This window comes from Lacerta agilis, chromosome 3, assembly GCF_009819535.1.
Source record: "Lacerta agilis isolate rLacAgi1 chromosome 3, rLacAgi1.pri, whole genome shotgun sequence".
In the NCBI taxonomy this organism is placed as follows: domain Eukaryota; kingdom Metazoa; phylum Chordata; class Lepidosauria; order Squamata; family Lacertidae; genus Lacerta; species Lacerta agilis.
In genome coordinates, this window is record NC_046314.1 from 83936720 (window position 1) to 83950783 (window position 14064).

Sequence of the window (14064 nt, forward strand, 5' to 3'; positions counted from 1 at the left end):
ATCTGCTGCCGCCAAGTCTCAAAACTGCAAATATGTGAATTAGATACCGTGCAACCCTATACAAGATGGAACCACTGTGCCAGAAGGCACTTATCAAGGAGTTATAATCCTTTCTCTCTCTCTTTCAGAATTGAGCTATTTGTTTTATTCATTACATAGCTAAAGCTATAAAGCAGGGATTAGGAACCTGTGGCTTTCCAGATGTTGTCAGATGTAGCCAGCATGACCATTGGTTGGGGTTGATGGGAATTGTATTCCAGCCACATCTGGGCGTCTAGAGATTCTCTGTTGCTTATATATATAAAAAAAACCTTCCACCTCTCAATTCGTAAGGGGTTTGTCCTCAATTGTTGCCAAGCACAAAGTAGTTCTTAAACCATTCAAACCTCACCGTGGACATTTCGCTTGATTGCAATGTTTGTAGTAATGAGTAACGCATACATCTTGGAATCCTCTGCTGCAAGTCTAGAATTAGGCTATGCAAACAGCATGTGGTAAAATTCTTCCTGGATTGCATATCACCTCAAACTGGAGGTGGGCAAATGCATGAATGAATGCTTTCCCAGATAAAATAATGTGCGTAGAAATTAGATGGGAAGGAAAATATTCTAGCTTAATTATTCTTCTCTGAGTTTTTCCACAAGTAGCTTCCCCCGCCACCGCTGCCCCATGCAGGGGAATGTCCAGATACATGGCTTCCCTCACCTGCTATCAAGACCCCAACGTGGTGCAGTAAAGAGGCAATGCCACTATTTGATCTGATGCTGATGTGACCTGGCCCTAATGCGCAAACATTTTATTTCATTCTTTATACTGCTGATGAAAAGGTTGTGAGGATCCTCAGGTTATATATGGGGTTCCCCCCCCCCCAGAGTAATGTGATAAATTAGTTGTTCAATTCTCTATTCCTACACACAGAGCCTTGATATCATTTCCCTCTTGTTGCCTCCATTCAGGTTTGTGACAAGATTCATTGAGTTGGATGGCCTGACCTGCTTGCTGAACTTCCTGAAGAGCATGGACTATGAGACGTCCGAGAGCCGCATACACACATCCGTTATAGGGTGTATCAAGGCTCTGATGAACAACTCCCAGGGACGGGCACACGTCCTGGCCCATCCAGAAAGCATCAATATCATCTCTCAGAGTTTGCGGACTGAGAACATAAAAACCAAGATTGCTGTGCTGGAGATCCTCGGGGCGGTTTGCTTAGTGCCTGGAGGTCACAAGAAGGTTCTGCAGGCCATGCTTCACTACCAGGTTTATGCAGCAGAGAGGACAAGATTCCAGGTAAATCTAGCATTCGGAGCAAACCATTGCAGATGCTATGTTACGTTTAGAGTGGGCTCTTGGTTATTTTAATGTTTATAAAGCAAAATCAGACAGAATCAGAAGACAGAAAGCTCCAATGGGAGCTTCCCCACCACAACATCATTAATTGAAACAGATACCAAGGTACTTTTGCTGTACTTACTCATGGCCCTTCTCTGTATACTGTGCTCTTGATATAATTTTTTTCACCTAGAATTATTGTTTTAAAATCTCACAAAGTGGCTACAAGCCACACAGTGAGTATAACATATAGTTAAGCACTGAAAAAGGAAATGCCAACATGGTTGCATTCATTGATTAAGGCTGCTAGTCATGATGGCTATGCCCAGATGGGTATTAAACATAGATCTCTATCTATGCGATGTGCATCAGCTGTTTTGCACATTTGGATTGTCTCTGAAGATTCTTCTCTCTCTCTTTTTAAATGCTTTATTGAGTTCCAAAACAATTACAAAAAAGACATAAAAATACATTTATACATATATAAATAAAGTTTTGTGTGAAACAGTAAACAAAGAAAAACAAAAGCAAAAGACAATCTGTGCCCCCTCCCCACTCTGAAGATTCTTCTCCAAGTGAGCCATGCAGGCAAGATTACAGCTTGACTCCTGACCTGACCATTGCAAAGATTTACTGGAATTTCAGTTCTATCACAGTGTGGAATCGTGAAGCTAAATCAAGTTAAGGAAAATGCTTCATCTCCTTCCCTCCCTCTATTCTATGTAAACAGGGATGCTTATGTAGCAAATATACTGCAGTACTGCTATGTAAATAGATGTAAAAACAGGGGGTGCAGTTTAGTCTAGTGATTGCTCTTTGTTTTTATAAATAAATTTACCTGTGCACGCACACTTGGAATACCCCATGAATAAGAGAGTTCAGTTTTGGCTATGGTTTATAAGCAGTACTCAAAGCTTGTTTTAAGGATTGCTGTTTTGTGAGTTGGGCATTAGAAGCTCAGTGGCTCAATGCCTGTGATGTCTGGAAGGCAGTTGTCTCTCTGTGTGTATTTGTGTGTGTGGGGGGGGGGGAAGAGATAAAATACAACTTACTGCCTGGTAACTAATCTGAGGAAGCCTTTCTGTAACTTGTCTTTGTTTACATTGGAGGTGGCTCAGGCTGACCTTGTGTGCTTGACAGGGATTTTTGGTCGTGCATGGCCCTGACAACATTCAATCAGATTTTAATCCTTTGTCCCAACTTGACCGGGTTGCTATGCCAAATAAACCCATATGCTCTTGTGAGCCTAACCTCACTATCATCTCTTCTCTCTGTGTGTTGTTGTATTTTTAAAGAGCCTAAAACCATCTGAAAGTAATGGGGAAGGAAAGCCATTTCTTATCCAGTACAGAGAGTAGCATGACTCTCTGTACAGAGTACAGCTGGTCCTTTGATAAGTTGATGCTAATAGCTTGCAGAAGTTTTTATGAGCCTCCAGAGAGCTAACTCACTATCTCATCCATGAATGTGTGGAATGCACAAATAATTACCCGTCAAATATTTTTGGATGGGGAAAAGAAATTAAAGATGAATGTTCTCCTCTTTGTTTTCTTAAGAGCATTGAGGACGTGCTCCTGTTTGTGGTTTTTTCTTCTTCTTCTTTTCTTCCTCTGATGCTTGCGTCATGCCAAAATAGTCTTTTCTGCAATGTTCCTTCCTAGAGGCCAAAGTTAAACTCATGCAAGGTAACTTCGAATGCCTTCAACTCATCTTTCTGCTTTTCAATATTGGTATCAGAAGTGCTGGTGTCAGCTATAATATAGATGCAATAATTCGAATCTTGAATATTCAGTCAAGGGATGAATTCTATCATTTTGGACTGTTTCTATCATTTTGAATGCTCATGTAGGTCTAAAGCAAGGATGTTGAACCTGTGGCTCTCCAATTGTTGTTGCTCTACAGCTCCCATTATCCCTGACCATTGGCCAATGCTGACTGGTGCTGATGGGAGTTGGAGTCCCACTTCACCTAGAGAGCCATTGGTTCCCCATCCCTGGTCTAAAGTCTAACAGTTGTAGCAAAGAGAACATTTTATTACAAGCACAATGAGGGGATAATGTTATGTCCTCCTCTGGATTCATCTGTTATCCATGGTATCATTCTGTTTCCTGCTGACCATATCTGTTGACTCCATGTGATCTTGATGCTCATATTAAAAGAAGTCAAGAACAAGAGATTGTCATGTAGCTTCATAGCATCTTAGGTTTGACGTTTTTTACCGTTGTTGCTGTTCAAAAGTATCTGCTTCCCTGCTCCTGGTGCAGGGTGCAATAAACCAAAAGCCTCAGCTTGTCCTGTTTTCTAAACTTCAGTAGGTGATTCATTTCTCTCCAAAATAACAACACCCCATGAATTGTAGCCAAGCCCAGGTTTGGCCAATATAACAATGCAAGGCTTGTGGTTAGTTGCTTCCAGTGCAGCATAGCTAGGAGAAGAGAAGGAAAGAAGCAGGAACCCTGCTCACTTGTGTTAAACCACAGCCCATGTTTAATTATGGTTTAACATGACATGCGAACGCAGCCACTGAGTAGAACATCACTAAAACAAGTTACAGGTAGGTAGCCGTGTTGGTCTGCCATAGTAAAAAAAAAAATAAAAAAAAATCTTCCAGTAGCACCTTAGAGACCAACTAAGTTTGTTCTTGGTATGAGCTTTTGTGTGCATGCACATGAAAGCTCATACCAAGAACAAACTTAGTTGGTCTCTAAGGTGCTACTGGAAGAATTTATTTTTTATTTTGTTATCACTAAAACAAGTTAGGCTAAAGCATTTTAAACAGAAACGAAAAGAGCAAAGGGACCAGAACAATTAAAACATCGGTAACATAATTGAACACCATTAAAGGCCAGAGAAATTAATGATTTATTTATTTTTTTACATTTTTAAAAGCCTAAAATGTGTAGGATGGGCCTAATTCAACTTCTTTTGGGAAGGAATTCCACAACTTGGAATATTAGTTGATAAGTCTCGGCCCTATGATTGTAATTGCTCTCTACTTTTCCTGTCTCTCTGTCATTCTGCAAGCATTCACATTATGTGTGTTCAGAAGTTATTTTCATATTCCCACTTGTTCCTTCTGCCTTCATATTTTTTTTTAAATGAAGAGAGCACCTGTGTTTCTGTTAATGTTGTAGTGATGAGTTAAGGCCTCATCTGTCTAGAAGGAGAGAAAAAAACTCAAATCCTTCCGATAATGTCAGAGGTGCAAGAGAGAAGCTCTGAGCTCTCCTCTTCTCACATATAGTGGTACCTCGGGTTTCATACGCTTCAGGTTACAAAAGCTTCAGGTTACATACTACGTTAACCCAGAAATAACGCTTCAGGTTAAGAACTTTGCTTCAGGATAAGAACAGAAATCGTGCTCTGGCGGCGAAGCGGCAGCGGGAGGTCCCATTAGCTAAAGTGGTGCTTCAGGTTAAGAACAATTTCAGGTTAAGAACGGACCTCCGGAACCAATTAAGTACGTAACCAGAGGTACCACTGTAATTTCAGAGTGCCAGATGTCATTTGCATTTGCATATGCTGAAAACTTCTGCTGAGTCCAAAGGAATAGGATTGAGAATCTCTCTCTCTCTCCCCCCCCCCCCCCGGTCCGTTTCTGCAGCTTGCTGAATTGGTTGCTTTTATTTGACTTGCAGTGTTTGAAGTGCTTACTCCTTTTTAAATAAAATAATAAAAAAAGGAATGATGACAACTTGAAGAAATGGTCCTGGCAAATGGGAAAATATTGAATTTGGTTGAAGACCAAAATAGCTTGGGTCAGAGACAGTTTCAGATGGCGGGGAACACAAAGCTGAGTCTTGTTCTTGATTTGCCCACCAAGGAATAGAGAAGTAACATTCACAGTTTATAGAGCAGGCTTAGAGATGAAAACCTAGAGCAGGGTGGAGGGGAAAGGTACTGTGTTTCAGCTGAAGCTAGTGCATTAGTGTCCCAAGACAACTCAAAGCTGTTTAATAAGGTTAAGTCTTAAAAGACACCAGTCCAGCTCTAAATTAACTTTCCCCACTGTCTTCATATGGGGGGCATCATCTATCGTGCATGTCTCTGCTGCTTCCAGTAGCCACTCTTAGGGATACTTCTGAAATCCACTGTATCCAGGTTTCTCCATGGATTTTTTGAATTCCAAATGGGGATTTGGGTGATGGTAGAATTATTAGTTTGGCTCACATTTTATTACAATCCCACCTAATTATCACTTCCCAGACCAATGTGTGAATTGAAATGCAGTTATCCTTCAAAATTCATGCTTCTCCAAATTTTACAATTGCAGGGCGCCAACATTTGCAAAATATCCATATAAGGGGAAATTGTGTGCAAAAGTGTGTGTGATTAGTAAAGATATGCAGACAAATACTTTGTTAAGTGACCCCCCCCCCCCCAGAAAAATGTGTGTGTAGAAGCAGAGTGCTAGAAACTCCCTTGAGGATCCCATTATGGAAGTATGTGAACTCAAATTTATTGTAGGGCCCTCTCTTTCTGCCCCCCCCCGTGCTCTCATAACCATTGGCTGCCTTGTCCCAACTTCCAGGTTCATGTGTGACAGAAAAGCAACTATGGATCAGTATCAATCCTGTCCAGTAGCAAGGAGTGAAGAAACTTATTAAGCAGGAAGGAAAAATCCTTACTCAGCATCTCTGGTCTTTGTCATCAAATTAGGTGACTTTATGCTATGGGTTAAACCACAGAGCCTAGGGCTAGCCGAACAGAAGGTCAGCGGTTCGAATCCCTGCGACTGGGTGAGCTCCCATTGCTTGGTCCCTGCTCCTGCCAACCTAGCAGTTCGAAAACACATCAAAGTGCAAGTAGATAAATAGGTACCACTCTGTCGGGAAGGTAAATGGCGTTTCCGTGCGCTGCTCTGGTTCGCCAGACGCGGCTTAATCATGCTGACCACATGACCTGGAAGCTGTATGCCGGTTCCCTTGGCCAATAAAGCGAGATGAGCGCCGCAACCCCAGAGTCATCCGCGACTGGACCTAATGGTCAGGGGTCCCTTTACCTTTACCTTTATTCTAAGAGCAATTTGATTTAGTGCTTCTGTGCAGCCAGTTGATCTTTGAAGGGTGCACACTGTGCATCTATAACAGTCTTCTGAAAGTAATGAAGGGTGAAAGTGCATGGAGAGAGGAACGGGGCTGTACTTTAAGCATCTCCATGCCTACACACATAGTCACGTGTGAGAAGGACTTGCCCAATGCACAAGTTCCAGCGTGTGTATAGGGAGTCCATGTGATTGGGAGACCCACACAATCAAGTTTCCTGGTCACATGGATCCCCCTACTCATGGGCAGGAGGTCAAGTGTGTGTAAGAGAGAGAGAGATATATATATGATATTCTGCTGAGCTACAGCCCATATACTATCAAACAACCTGCTTTAAAAAAAATGGATTCTGTATCATTAATTACACATTAGTTATGAAGAGCAACTCTAGAAAATTGTCAAGCAGACAAATCTATAATGTCAGCAACAAGACGTCTGCAATGGTTGCTGCATAGCCTCTTGGTCTCAACTCTTCACTGTTACTAAGCCACAATGCAAAATTTCACAGCACTTAAGACCTTATTTTTTTTTGTAGTTTTGCCTCATGTTTCTGTCTTTCATGAAGTGAGGCATGAAGATCATGTACTGTAGACTGCTCCAATGTAATGCAGTGTATAAATATTAGTGCAGTTGATGAACTGAATAATTTTAGTTGGTTTTTATCTTTCCTGGCATTGACTTATAATTTGTATAGTAATCCTAAGAGAGATCCATGGCAGCTTTTCTTGCTGATCTCTATTTAGCTTTTTTATTTTCCCACCCATTATCAACAATTGGAAAAACCACTATGGCCCCGTGTGTACTATGCATTTTAAGTGTCATACCACTTCAAACAGTCATGGCTTCCCTCAAAGAATCCTGGGACCTGTATTTCATCAAGTGTGCTGAGGAGATAATTCCCAGAGTTCCTTGGGAAAAGGACCTAACTGTTAAACCACTTTGAAAATTTTAGCTCTTTGAAGGGAATGGGGCATTGTGTCCTTGGTCTGTTACATTTAAATGTAGTTCTATATTATCGATAATTTTGTAAACAAAAAGTTGCCACATTGTTAGAAGGGACCTGTGCCAGGTCAAGTTTGTCCCACAGACCAGACATTCCCCATCCCTTTTTTATATTGTGGTGTTTCAGAGTTCTTGTTTTCATGTTTTGTTATAATTTGGTTTATTGTTTTATAAGCCATCATGGAAATCCAGCTGATGGATTTAATATTCCAACCTTCAACAAGCAAATAATGTGAAGCAGAAAATACGTTTTTGAACCATTTTAGGTTATGAAGCAGAAATGTTTGTCTTGCATTTGTCTTGCATTCATAAGCTTCTCTCATAGCCTCTCTTTGCTTTCTTCTAAGCATTTGAACAATAACTTGTGCTCTGTGTGTTTCTGGGCAGGAGCTATAATGAAATTCAGCATTACAGTGGTAATGTGCATTACTTTCTCCCTGCTCTTCATTTGCAGTCATTACTCAATGAGCTCGACCGGAGCCTGGGGCGATACCGAGATGAAGTGAATCTCAAAACTGCCATCATGTCCTTTATTAATGCTGTTTTGAATGCAGGTACTGGTGAGGTGAGTCTTTAACAGAGTTCATTGCATTATGTGGGTTTGGTTTTACTAAATGTATATCTTATTATTTGTAAGCCACTTTGAGCATTTCTTTTTAAAAAGTAGGGTATCTGTCCTGTAGCTCGGTGGTGAAGCATGGTGGGATAGCTGATAGGAACAACAGGAACTGATGAATAGCAATTATTGCCACATGATATAACATGCAATGAAGAAGACCTGTAGGGCAGTGACAGAACTAGCTTCAATTCTTGGCATCTCTAGGCAGGCCTAGAAATGTTCCGTGTCTGAACCCTGGAGAGCTGAGCTAGAAGGACCAATGTTATGGTGATGTTAGGCAGCTTCCTATGTTCAGAATATATTAATAAAGTTAGTGCTGGTTTCCTTCCTTCCTTCCTTCCTTCCTTTTGATGCTGGAAATTGCTAGCCGAAACCCAAATGTAATGAATTGTGCTGCGGTTTAATTATATTGTGCCAAAGGACCACGTTCCCACATGGGCAACCTACACCTAGGGTGGATGTGGTGAAAGTGGGCATGGCCAGATACACCCCACTCCATCCTGCATCCAGGTATGCAAGTGTTCAAGGACACATTCCAGACAGGTGAAGACACTACAGCAGGGGTATTGAGGGGTGTGGCCTGACCAAAGTTTGAAGGGCCGGACAGAGAGGCCTGGAGGGCCTCATTCAGCCCTCAGATGTGAGCTTCACCACCCTGCCCTAAAACATTCTAAAGTCTGCTGTCCCCTCACCAAAATGGCACCAAAGTTATACCATTTATACCAGCAATATAAATTGTATCAATATCATAAACTGCCTACTAGCACGGTATAGCCCCACCCTAGTCCTGCTTACCTGTATTTCTGCCAGCTGGAGAAGCTAGGAAGTGAACCTTAGTGCATGCTTTGCCTCTGAGCTATAGCCTCTGTTTCATCTTCTCTAAAGTGATCTAAAGCCCTTGATATCCGATGACTTGATCTATTTCCCCCCCCCTTTCCTTTAGGACAATTTGGAATTTCGATTGCACCTACGATATGAGTTTTTGATGCTGGGCATTCAACCTGTTATTGACAAGCTCAGAGGACATGAAAATGCAACGCTGGATAGGTGAGCCATATATGCTGAGAAGATATGAGGCTGTTTTGTACTGTACTCAATATCCAGTGATGGACAAATTCCCCTTGGCTTGATTTGGGAAGAGGTTAACAATTCACACATACACACACTGAGCAATTGTATTCAGGTAGATAGTCGTGTTGGTCTGACGCAGTCGAAATAAATAAAAAATTGTCCAGTAGACCCTTAGAGACCAACTAAGTTTGTTCTGGATATAAGCTTTCGTGTGCATGCACACTTCTTCAGATAGTGAGCAAATGTATATTCCAGTATAGGTAATTTCTGGAGTTCGGGCAACATTACTATTGATAGCTACACCTTGGATTGCACAGGCAGCAGAGTCTACTCTGAGATGTTGTATCCATATGTCATACTGATGGGAGGGTCAATCAACATGGATTGAAGGCCCACAGACTCTGTAGTGCAAAGCCTGGAATCTTAAGTGACTGGGTGTGATCCCAACAAACAAATGTCCCATTCACATCTACTGCAAGTTCTCTGTGCACATTCACTTTTAAATTATCTGTATGCATACCTTAGCCCATTTCAGGGATGTTGTTTCACTGTAAATGATGTTTGACTACAATTCCCATAATCCCAATTTGCCATGCTGGCTGAAGCTGATGGGAGTTGTCAATTGTTGTCTGTTCTAACAGCTTCTCGGTAGGTCCCGCTCCCAATTCTCATTACGTATTTATCATTTATTTTGGATTTAAAGTTCAACAAGCATTGAAATACTTTATTCTGTGGGAAGCATAACATTGTGAAAGTCAAAACTTAATATAAGCTCATCAGACCAAGTTGAATTAAGGAAAAGGTAGCACCTTTTCATGCTGTCTTTTTATTCTTTCCCCATTCACCCAGCTTGCACGATTTCAAGCAAGAGATGGATTGCATGACTTTATTTTATTCTGTCTTCTAGGCACTTGGATTTCTTTGAGATGGTAAGAAATGAAGATGACTTGGAACTTGCAAAGAGGTTTGAAGTGGTGAGTGTTTCCCTCTGGAAAGGCTTTTTTATTTTTTTTAAAAAAAAGACGAAAAAAGCTTTCCTGTTTGTTTTGGCTGCTTGGTATAAATTTATATGATTTTTCCATGTGGTGAGGATCTGATTTTCTCACAACTAAAGAGATATGGGTTGCTCTGTTCCTTATTTACAGTGCAGATGAAAAAAAGCAGCCAGCAATGTTGACTGGTGGCACTGGATGAATTTAGATGTCAGGATTCTGTCTCTCAATTTCATGGCACCAAATACTTAAAGCGCCTCTGTCTAGTTGTTGTTTGTTTACCTGTTTGTAATGTGGTTGCCTGTTCCAAGAATTTAGCAAATGTATTGGAGAGCCATAACAGGCTTGGACTTGGATGTTACAGAAGCTACTGGCTTGGCTCATCAGATTGGTCCCCTTCCATCTGTTGCTGTTGGTTTTTTCCTGTCTTTTGGACCTATAGTCTGCCTACATTCTGGAGTCTTGTTTCCTAGATTATCTTGGACTTTACTCACATAGAGCTGGAAGATGCTCCTTTGTGGGATAAATTGAATGTTCCTACAAGCTAGATGTTTGGAGTGACACTGCTCCGGTCTCATACTCTCTTGACTCTATGATGTAAGCTTCTGTTATTTAACCATACAAGGAGCTTCTAAATTCAGCACCATCAATTATAGAGTCCCGGTGGACAGCTCCCTGCTCTTTGAGCCAAGCACCTGCCCCAGATTAGCTCTTGAGTTTCCAGTGAAGCTCTTTTTTTCACAAGCAACAAATAGCACACCAAAACAACAACATATGGTGCTTTCATGATTTCCGTCAACACTGTATCTATGGAATTGTGCTGCTTTTATTGCTTGTCCCTTAGGTTTGGGGTGGGTTTTTTTTTAATTGCAGAAGCAATATGATTTTTTGATGCATACTAACCTTTCCTGTTGTCAGCAATAAAGCATTTATTCCATATAGAAAAAGACTGGTTGTTGTAGAACCACACAGGGCAGTTCTCATGGGGTGTAACAAGATTTGCCCCCCCCCCATCCTTCCAAAATTTATCTGCCGGGTAGGAGTAGCACCACCAAAAATCAGGTTCCTCCTCTCTCAGGCAAGTAGAGTAACATGACATATTGCAGTGAGGAACTAGCTCCTTCAATACGATGGACTGAGCTGAATTGACCTTCAAAATCTCAGTGTTCAGTGATACAAAAATGCTACCTCTTGTGTTCAGCATGCAGCTCATTCTCATATACACACACCACTTGGTGCTGCTGATAGCAAGGTGTTATTATGTGCATTTGTACCATTCCCATGTGGATGAGATGGTTGGACAGTGTTATAGAAGCGACCAACATTAATTTGACAAAACTCCAGGAGGCAGTGGAAGACAGGAGTGCCTGGCGTGCTCTGGTCCACGGGGTCACTAAGAGTTGGACACGACTAATCGACTAAACAACAACAACAACCATCCCCATGCCTTGCCTTGTAAACCATATTCTGTCCCATGTTTCATTTTGCTATAGGCACATATTGACACAAAGAGCGCCTCACAGATGTTTGAGATGATCAAGAAGAGGTTGAAGCACACAGATGCTTATCCATATTTACTATCTGTACTTCAGCACTGCTTGCAGATGCCTTGTGAGTATATTTCTTCTCCCTGTGGGTGCTGCAGAATTCCCTGGTTGGGAAGATTTTCTGAATGACAGAAGTATGGCTTGTTTAATCCTTACCTTTCTGGAACTTTAGAGAATTGGGCTCTCGTATAGTGGAACTCAAGTCAATCCACTCTTTTTTCCTGAGCCTTACTTTCCATTGTGTTGTTTAGTGAGAAAACTAGCCAAGTCCATTCATATGAAAATCTCTAATATGACCGTTGAAAATATTCTTGAAAGTATTTGAGCCAGATGAGTTACTCAGTATGAGTAAGTGCTTAGTATACAGCAAGGGCGAGGAATCTCAAGCCTAGGGTCTGAATGAGACCCTTCAGGCCTCTCTGTCCGATCCTTGGGACTTTCCTAAAGCCACACCCCTCACTAGACTTGCACTGCACTGACTGCAGCATGTCCTTGTGATAATGCCTCTTGCATGTTTGCACGAGGGATGTCTCATATTTCTTCTTATTCTTCTTTGTTTCCACTTAAGGTCTCTAAACACGAAGCAGCCACTTCTTCTTTAAAAAGGAGTAGATGGATGCTGTCCATCTGGAAATCAAATCCTTCTTGATTAAATTATTGTTTATTAAGAAAGGCAAGAAAGGACATTTGTGCTCAGAGTCTGAGAAACAGGTGCCACCTTTAATTGACACAGAATGAAGTTTTTGTTTTGTTTTTTTAAAAAAGAGAAAACTCTTGTTGCTATTAAGTGGGAATTTCACAGAAAAGGCTCGGCTTTTGCTTGGCACCGCATGGGAATGGATAAGTAGAAAGTTCCCATGCCTTAATTAGAAAATCAAATTAGTAATTTCTCTTTGAGGCATATGATACAAATATGGGGATTGAAAGCCATCTGATTGAATGGTCTAGTAACAGCAGATTAGTTGCTTCCAATCAGTACAGTTAGGCAAAGGCTTGGTGTAGGATCAATATCTGCCAGGAATATTTGGTCATCTTTTCCACTGAAGTAGAAGTTTGGTTTCAGTAGCAAATATGAAATTCCTAATCCACTATAGCTGGCTTCAGGAATTAGGTTTGAACACAAGATAAAGGAGCTGGTGAGCATCTCCACAAAGTTCTCTTTCAAAGTGAATTCATTGAAGCACCAGTGAATTCGATGGTACTTATTTTTGTGGAGATATGGTTAGGATTGCACTGTCACTTCCTCTTCCTGCCTGATGATCACATCCAACGTGGCTCTAAAGGGAACTCACTAAAATAATGAATGATGAACATACAAAGGTCAGAATGGCTGAAGTAACCACAGTAGGAACGAAGTCATTAGAAAGGGCTGAGTCTTAGCATTCAATGAAAATTTGCAGGGATTTTCATCAAAGCCATTTATCTAGATGCATCTCCTCACTGGCATTTGTCGTTGCAGATAAACGAAATGGGGGGACATTTCAACAATGGCAGCTGTTAGACAGGATACTGCAGCAAATTGTTCTTCAGGATGAGCGGGGGGATGATCCTGATATAGCTCCTTTGGAGAACTTCAATGTCAAGAACATCATTAAAATGTAAGAAGCATGCTAACTGCCAATAGCCAAATATTATGCAGCATGTTAAGGACAAGGCCTGCTTTTATATGACATTTCATCAGCATGGAGATAACCGTTCTTTGTGGATAAATGTCAACTTTTCATCTGTTACAATTTGCATTAACATTGAGAATGTTAATTTTACGTTAGTAGGTTAGTGATAGTATTGAGAATCAATCCCACCAGAAATTAGCTGGTTTTTCCTATTCTCCTAGGAATATTTGTATTTAATTACTTGGGTATAGATCTAAGCTGATCTGGCTTTATCTCCATTCAGGTTGGTAAATGAGAATGAAGTGAAACAGTGGAGAGATCAGGCAGAGAAATTCCGAAAAGGTATGTGGACATCTTAAACTCTGGATAATAGAGAGGGAATCTGAATGAACCACAGATCTCCAGGCAGTGGAAGGAATGATAGGGTTCTAGGGATTCATGATTGTGTAGGCCACTATTGTTTCCATTTCATAGATGTGAATTGTGGCTAAAGGATAGGTGACTTAACCCAGTTGCCTACTGGGCAAGCATTTGAATGCAAATCTGATTCCAACATTTTGATAAAGCTTCCAGTTTTTGGGATGCCTCCTCATTAGAAAACACCTGCTGATTCTCATCAAAAACTATCCCTGCATCTATATCATAGGTGGGTAACCTGTGGCCATCCAGATATTGTTCAACTCCAGCTCCCGTCAACCCCAGTCAGAATAGCCAGTGGTCAGGGATGAGACAAACTGTGATCCAACACCTGGAGAGCTACAAGTTACCTTCTAGTTTCAATGTAAATCCTCAAACCAAGCTTTTTATTATCATAGAATCATAGAATTGTAATGTTGGAAGGGA

At 41.1% G+C, this 14064-nt stretch overlaps 1 protein-coding gene across 3 annotated transcripts in view; it reads left to right on the plus strand.

Moving 5' to 3' along the window:
* DAAM2 (dishevelled associated activator of morphogenesis 2) overlaps nucleotides 1-14064 on the plus strand; it is a 220701-nt gene that overhangs the window by 149810 nt on the left and 56827 nt on the right. For all 3 annotated transcript variants that reach the window (XM_033144585.1, XM_033144587.1, XM_033144586.1), the window contains 7 exons: nucleotides 957-1290; nucleotides 7834-7944; nucleotides 8942-9045; nucleotides 9977-10043; nucleotides 11555-11672; nucleotides 13068-13206; nucleotides 13505-13563. In XM_033144585.1, coding sequence (XP_033000476.1) covers nucleotides 957-1290; nucleotides 7834-7944; nucleotides 8942-9045; nucleotides 9977-10043; nucleotides 11555-11672; nucleotides 13068-13206; nucleotides 13505-13563 — 932 coding nt within the window. The remainder of the gene's footprint in view (nucleotides 1-956; nucleotides 1291-7833; nucleotides 7945-8941; nucleotides 9046-9976; nucleotides 10044-11554; nucleotides 11673-13067; nucleotides 13207-13504; nucleotides 13564-14064) is intronic.